This window comes from Nestor notabilis, unplaced genomic scaffold (genome assembly GCF_000696875.1).
Source record: "Nestor notabilis isolate BGI_N333 unplaced genomic scaffold, ASM69687v1 scaffold34360, whole genome shotgun sequence".
Lineage (NCBI taxonomy): Eukaryota > Metazoa > Chordata > Aves > Psittaciformes > Psittacidae > Nestor > Nestor notabilis.
The window spans coordinates 1-7300 of NW_009910319.1; the positions used below are offsets into that span (position 1 = coordinate 1).

Sequence of the window (7300 nt, forward strand, 5' to 3'; positions counted from 1 at the left end):
CCGCATCCTCCAGTACTGCAAGGGGAGGCAGCGCGCCGCCTGCCCGCTCTGCCGGGAGGCATTCGAGCTGAAGGACCTGCGGCCCAACCGGGAGCTGGCCGCTTTGGTGAACCTGATCCGGCAGGAGGTAAAGGAAGAAGAGTTGGAAGCACAGGATGAACCAAACCCCTCTGCAGCTGTTGCCTGCAACGACCAGAGCTCGGCGGGACGGCGACATGGGGACAAGGTAGGGACGGAGGCAGCGTGGGGCTCCTCCCCGGGACACCCTGGGGTGGTGTCGTGATCATGGGGACATGGCCAGGACTCAGGGAACTTTATCTTTCTTTTTGGTCCCCACCCCGGATGCTTTGCATTTCCCGTGCTAATATTAGCGCTGTCATAACAACGTCATGTATGCGGAGCAGACGGGTTTAGCTAAAGCAGTGTCTGGGTGGTGTCTCATATATTGAGAGCTGAATTAAAAGAACTAATAGCTGTGTGTATTCAGCTGGTGTATGATAGCAGTAGTTAAATGTGCTGGGTGTTTATTGCATCAGCATAGCATTGGAGACTGTTGAAAGGACACGTAACATTATTATACAGTGCTACAGCTCCACCCAGCTGAATGGCACAAAATAGGACTGATTCGTTACCTAGATCTCTGCTCGGAATAACTCCCAAACTTGAAAAAGATGAGAAAAACCTGTTGACTCTCATTATTTTAGCACATACGTATCTAAAATGTAATCTTTAGTCTCTGCAGTCTGAAGCTTAATTATATTTGAACATGTCATTGTTGACTATTGCATGTTGACTTCATTGTGACGATTTCCCCTCAAAATTAGTTGTGTCTTGAGACCCCTCAAGCAGTCCAGTGCTTAACTAGGATGTAGAGATTTTTATTATCCTGCTGCTTAACGTAGATGTGCTTTCTTTGAGGGTTATATGGATAAATGGTCCAATGTGTCCCTTTAAAGGAGGAAGAGATACAGGACATCCCAAATGAACCGGAAATTACTATAGAGACCATCCATCTCTTGAGGGAAGAGCTCAGTAAAACAAAGGTACACATTCTACATTCATTACCTGCAGTTAGCTTTTGTTTCCACTGCCTCCTGGAGAGGCTGACTCCATTGTAGCCTTTAAGCCCAGAGCAGGAATCTGCCTTTTTGTTTCCTTCTTTTGTTGTCACAACTCTGTTGTTATTGATGAGGATGAGCTATGGCACCAGCTTCACTAACTTGTGCCTTGGCTGGCACAAACACTGCTGGAATTGTGCATGTTGCCTTTTCCTGCCTACCCCAGGAGTAGCCTGAGTGTTTCCAGTGCTGTTAGATGCAAAATGCAAATCATAAAGAGGGAGCAGTGATTTTTCTGAGTTCTCTAGCCAAGACTGCTGGCCATAAAATAGTCAAAATCCTTAACATGCCCAAAATCTGATTGCAGGTAATGCAGGATAGTGTCAAAGATATTTTATTCCTTTGAATAAAGGTGGCTGTTTCTGCTCTGCAGGGGTCAGTCAAAGAGTATGTTAGGTGGGGCAGTAGTTTCTCATGTTCCACACTTCTTTCCTAACAACACAATGAACTCCATGTTTTCTGCCTTTCAGGAATATACGTCTCAGATCAAAAGCCAGATTACGAGAGATTTCAGTTGCATGAAGGAATATGTTGAAAGACAGGAGAGAAACACACTGGTGTTCATTGAACAAGAGCAAAAAGCAGCTCAACAGAAAATTGAAGAGACTATTCACCAGCTCTGCATTGAAGTGAACAGGCTCACAGACATCACAGCCCAAACAGTAAGTGATGAAGTGGCAGAATATGAGTAGAAACTCTTAGGCTAAATGTCTTGGATAGCTGAATATGTACAGAGCACTTCCAGGTCCCCACTGCACTATTCTCTCTAAAGACAGTGTTCCACAGACAATGCTGTTACCAGGGAGAATTTGGAGTGAGATATTCAGAGGGAAAAAGTACTAGAAAAGGCACAGGCTGGGGATGCAATCCAGAACTAGATTTGTTCCAAGGACATTGTTGAGCTGGAATGAAGAGAGGACTACACGGCTCAAATCTAGTCCTGAGTCATATCTAAGGTTAAGATCCTTTATTATCTTTTTATTTTCCAGAATAAGCATATACACATATATATGCACGTTAAAGATCTCACAAAGTTAAGTACTCTCTAACAACTTTCTGGGGCAAATATGTCAAAGGCTCTCAAAAGAGGCACTTAAAACACTTTAAATTTTGCAGAGCCTGTTTTGACGTTGGGAACAAAAACGCCCATGATGCAAATTAGCTAGCAGGAATTTGGAGTGGGGCTCGCGGGCTGTGATGGTGCCAGGAGACAGAAGTGGACTTCCTAAGCCAAGGCACAAGGTCCTACATTGGAATTCATCTTGTGTAGCTATGTATTTGTATGTGGCCCAGAGTCCTGCTGTAGACAATAAAGAGAAATAGGAACTTTGAGAGCATGAGTCATCTGGCCGACTGGAGTCTCCTACCTGCAAATGAGACTAATCCAGCCTTCAGAAGGCCTGTTTCTTTCTGCCGACTAAAAGAACAAGCTCAGATGTAGATTTCCACAATTTCTAAATTTAGGAAAATAAGGCCTATGCTTTTGTAGGTATTTTATCCTAGATCTTATACTAATACATGCAAAACTTTCGGTTTGCATTCTGGAACAAGAGGAAAGTTTAAAAAGAGAAAGTTTGTGTACACATACGTATAGTTAAGGAAATCGTAATCTATATAATATATATGTGTGTATATAGATATAAAAGAAAAATTAGTTCCTTTCTTAGTTTTCTTGGGGAAAACAAAGTATTTTGTTTTTCATTAAGAACAAACTATCCTTTCTTCTTTTCTCTAGGATTTCAGGTTAGTTCTCAGATAACTACCCTATAAAGGAAGCTCTTGATAGAAAGAATAGGATTTTTGAGAAATAACTGCTGTTCTTTCACTCTGGCTTTATAATACAATCTGATATGCTAGATGAAATAACTGCTATTGTTTACACCTTCCCCTTGATTCTTTTACGTCATTATTAGAGCACCTTACTTGAGATACATAGGTAAAAAGACTTGCCTTCGACAATGGGTAAAATTACACTTGATGAGAAACTTAATGTTGTCAAAAGTGCTGTAGAAGTTCTCAAGAGAAAGTTGGAAATTTTGCTTTTGGAGAAATACCCTGAGCAGTTCCCACCAGGCGAGTTCTCCTTATTTTGAAATCTCTTTCTTAGAGGGAGTGGATCAGAGAAAGCAGGTCTGCATGTGTGTGATTATTATAAAACCCCTTGCAGCTTTGGAGACAGCATCAGATACTTTATACTTTCATGGGAGCCCCAAAGGAAAGAACTGGCTGACATGCAGATCAGTAGTGGAGAATGAAACATAATCTATTTAATTTTTTTTTTTCTAAACATTGAGTAATGTAACAGCAAAGTCTTTGCTAAAAGCAGACATAAAATTCCCTCCCACAGAAAGCTGTGCCTAAGCAAAGCTTTACATCAAGCATGGCCTTTGCTATGGAGTTCTCCTCTCAGCACCATCTGTCTGCTGGAGAAAGACCACTAAGTGGTTTTGAGAGCAACTTAAGACTGACCTAAAACCCCACTGCACCAAGGGGCAATCCTCCTCTTCCTCCCCTTTCCAATACTCTCTGCCTTTTCCAAGCACTGGTTCTCAAAAAGCCAGATTCTTGTTCATAATTTTACCTCAGAGTTTTTGTTATCTCAATCAGTTCAGCAACTGAGTTGACAGCTTTGCACCACAATCAGTTTTTAGTAGCAAACCCGAGGAATCAGTGGGCAGAGGTGTGGGGCAGGAACTTTTGAGGACAGTTTTCATGATGAAGCCAACATATTATGTAACTATACCAGAAAAGCTCTGCAAATGAGTCCTGTAAATATACACTACAATGTCATAGAAAATTAGAAAGAGCCCTTGAAGCTTTAGGGCTGAATGTCAGGCTTTTCAGTCAGGGTAAATAATGACTTTGTGCTTTTGAAATGCACATGCAAGTAATACAAGAAATGCATGACATTCAGTAAAAAATTAACACTGAAAACTTTTATGACAGAAACTGGCTTATGTGCATAGGAAAATCCAACTGCTTTGCCCATCTAACTTTTCTGACTACTCTATCCTGACCACACTCAGGGTAGCAGCATACAGTGTTTTGTTGATTGTGGATAAAAATAATTTATAGATAATTTATAGATTCTAAAAAGCAACTCTTTGTTTTGTACTTTGACCATGATCTAGGTTATTTAATATATATTTTCCTTTAGAAGCATAAATATTTCCTGTTTATATTTTGAAGAAGTGCAACCTCCAGACTTGTATCAGGAGACAAGTGTCTGCTCCGTATCTCCAGAGTCTGCAGCTGAAAATCCAGAAGCAGTGAATTCAAGCCATTTTTCCCAATGTAAGTGTGCAAGTCAGCATGACTCTTCCATAACAATATTCAAGCAACTGTGAGACTGTGGATTTGCTGAAGAAAACCACACTTACAAACATCAGCAGATCTGGCTTTTGACCTGAAGCATAGGAACGCAATGAAGTTGCCATGAGTGAATCAGTTACTGCAGCATAAGGCAGTATTATACCTGCCTGCATATGCAAGATAAAGAGGATAAGAAACTTGCTTCCTGGAGGTATATAAACTGTGTTGTAGATTATGCTGGCTGCAGAGTCTGAGTTGGTATACGGGCAGTTACTGCACTTTACTGCTCTTTACTGCATTAAGCTGTAATGACTCCAGTTGTCTCAATTCTGCATCATTCTTACAGAAATGTTTTTAGTCAACACCCAGTACTGCAGCTGTAGCTTAAAACACAAAACAAATGGTTTTGCTGATAAAATATGCAAGAGCATGTCCCAGTGAACATGACTGTGTAAGTTTTATTGAGCATCCCATTTATGATTGGCAAAAGGGTCACCTTTTTAAAAGATTGTGGGTAGTACTTCCACCCTCCCACTGGAGTGGATGAGTCTGTCATGGATGTTTACACAGTTGTGCCTGTTAAATGTTTGAGTATGCTCAGGATACAGTTGTTCGTTAGTGTTTGGGTGAGGGTTCTTGCTGATTTGCAGGATTGAACTTTGATTAATGTTTATTGTATGAACATTGGTTTTCATTTCTGTTCTTGAGTAGGGATGCACATCCACTGTCATTTAGGATGCATGTAAATATTGAGGGGATCTGCCCTGTGACCTGCAAGAGAATATTTTTCTTTCTCTCTTCTAGGGGCAGATGATGTGACTTTTGATCTCACAAGAGCCTATGAGCACTTAGCAATCACAGCCCAGAACAGGAAAGTCATGGTTTCCAGCCACCCGACTGACTATGGGCCATTGCCCAACAGATTCTCCATCAGCCAAGTGAGGCGTTTGCAGAGCTCCTCTACTGGGTGCAGCTACTGGGAAGTAATTACCCAGGACAATGATGGATGGGCTGTTGGAGTTGCTCATAAACTGATTGGTAAAAGGGAAAAATCAGGAAGAACTGAGCATTCCTGGTGTGTGGAATGGCTAGGTCCCAATAAGCAGCTGTCAGCATGGCATAGAGATCAAGAAACATTATTACACAAGGATAAACCACTGAAGGTTGGAGTTTTCCTGGAGCTACAGAAGACCATGTCATTTTACTCCATCACTGAGAAAGAAATGCTTTTGCATACTTTTGAAATCAGTACCTCAAATCCTCTTTACCCTGCTTTCTGGATATATGGCTTAGAAAGAAACAGATCTTTAAGTTACACAAACAGGACATAAAAACCTGTTCAGAAAAGTGACAGCTTTGCCTCCAAGTGCAGAACTTCTCTACAGGCTTAAGTGTTTAGCACAGGAATTTACCAAGGAGTGTGTAGCCACCAAGGCTTTCCTGGGAATTAGCAACTGCTCTGTTCTTCATGCTGTGCTCAGATCTAGCAATACTTCATCAAAGCATTTCCAGTGTATGCTAAAAGTAGTAATCACACCTGTGAGAGCAAAGTGGATTTCTTAAGCAGCTTTAAGTACTCCCAGGATATTTCTAGGAAGGAATGCACCAAGGAAGCTTTGAGGCTGAGGATAAGCCCTTGTCATGGACTTTGTTTTCCTAAATTGATCCAAATTACAGGAGAATAGGTGATGCTATGACATTCTGTCAAGTGAGCTTTCTTTAGAAAGATCCGATTGAGTTAGGAATGCTGAAAGGAAAGAATGTCACTGATCTCATGCATGAAAATCTTTTTTCTTTAGGGTAGGTACTAAACTACAGGAAACAGGTTTTGTATTTATGGACCTGACATTTCAGGGACGTGTCCCAGAAGAACCTTGTGTCACCAGCATCTTTTTTTAGCCCTGCTCAGGCCAAAGGGTTGGCAGTCCTGGTGGTGGTGTGACCATGGGAATGGTGACACCACCATTGAAGCAGATGTTTTCACATGTGTTTGTGCCAGCTAATAAAATATGCCATCATGTTAGTGCACTTTTACAGAGCCAGCAAACAGGACTATGTCTTGGAAAGGACAATCTTTTCTTGCCAGGGAGCCTGAGGAAACAAGAGGTTCTATGAGTTTCCTTGCCAGCATACAGCAATGTCTCTGCCCTGGTCTGTCACACCTTTCTAGGTGTAGGGACATCCTGCAAAACCTCCTGACAGCTGAGCTTCTGCGAGGACCACTGCTTCATGCAGGCAAACTGAGAACAGTTCCCAGGAAGCAAAAGCTTTTTCAGGAAGAAATTCAGCATTCCAGGATGAACGAAATAAGGATTTTAATGTGAATAAAGCATGTTGGAATTCAGCTAGCTCGTTTAGCCAAATGGCTTTTTAAGTCATTGACAGAACTGCTGGTAATCTTCAAGGTTATTCGTCTTTGCTGCCCCTGAAGACTCTGAAAGCACTTGGGACTAAATACACATGTCTAAGGTCCCAGAGACGTCTGTACCAGCGTCTGCAGGACTAGGGGTTAGCTCTGCCAACAGTGTAATACATTTTTCATGCCGCTGCCTCTGTTTAGCACCGAGGTGGCTTTTCCTCCATCTGGAATAAGAACAGCGACAGCACGATGGACTCACTGGGCACCTCTCATTTTCCATCTTCCACATACAAGTTGCGCCAGGAGCAGCAGTTTGTTACGGCCTGGCTCATAAACTACCACACAATTTGAAAGGGAGTGCGCTGTCTCCCTCGGATGCGTTCCCGTGCGCCGCACGCACTGACCTGCCCAGCGCAGCCCTGCAGCCAGCTCCGTTTCTTCATGGTACACGGAATCTGCTCCGTAACGGCAGAGACCCGTTGCGGAGCGATGGTGGCAGGGACCGGCGCTG

General features: G+C 42.4%; 1 protein-coding gene across 1 annotated transcript; it reads left to right on the forward strand.

The window, feature by feature from the left end:
* Positions 1-4: 4 nt before the first annotated feature.
* LOC104401476 (E3 ubiquitin-protein ligase RNF135-like) lies at positions 5-5761 on the forward strand (the record flags this gene model as incomplete). Its single annotated transcript, XM_010009413.1, is given in 6 exon segments — positions 5-226; positions 957-1043; positions 1589-1780; positions 3032-3191; positions 4311-4412; positions 5235-5761. Coding segments are annotated over 6 exon segments (1290 nt in total), but the record flags the coding sequence as incomplete, so codon positions are not given.
* Between the last annotated feature and the right edge of the window lie 1539 nt (positions 5762-7300).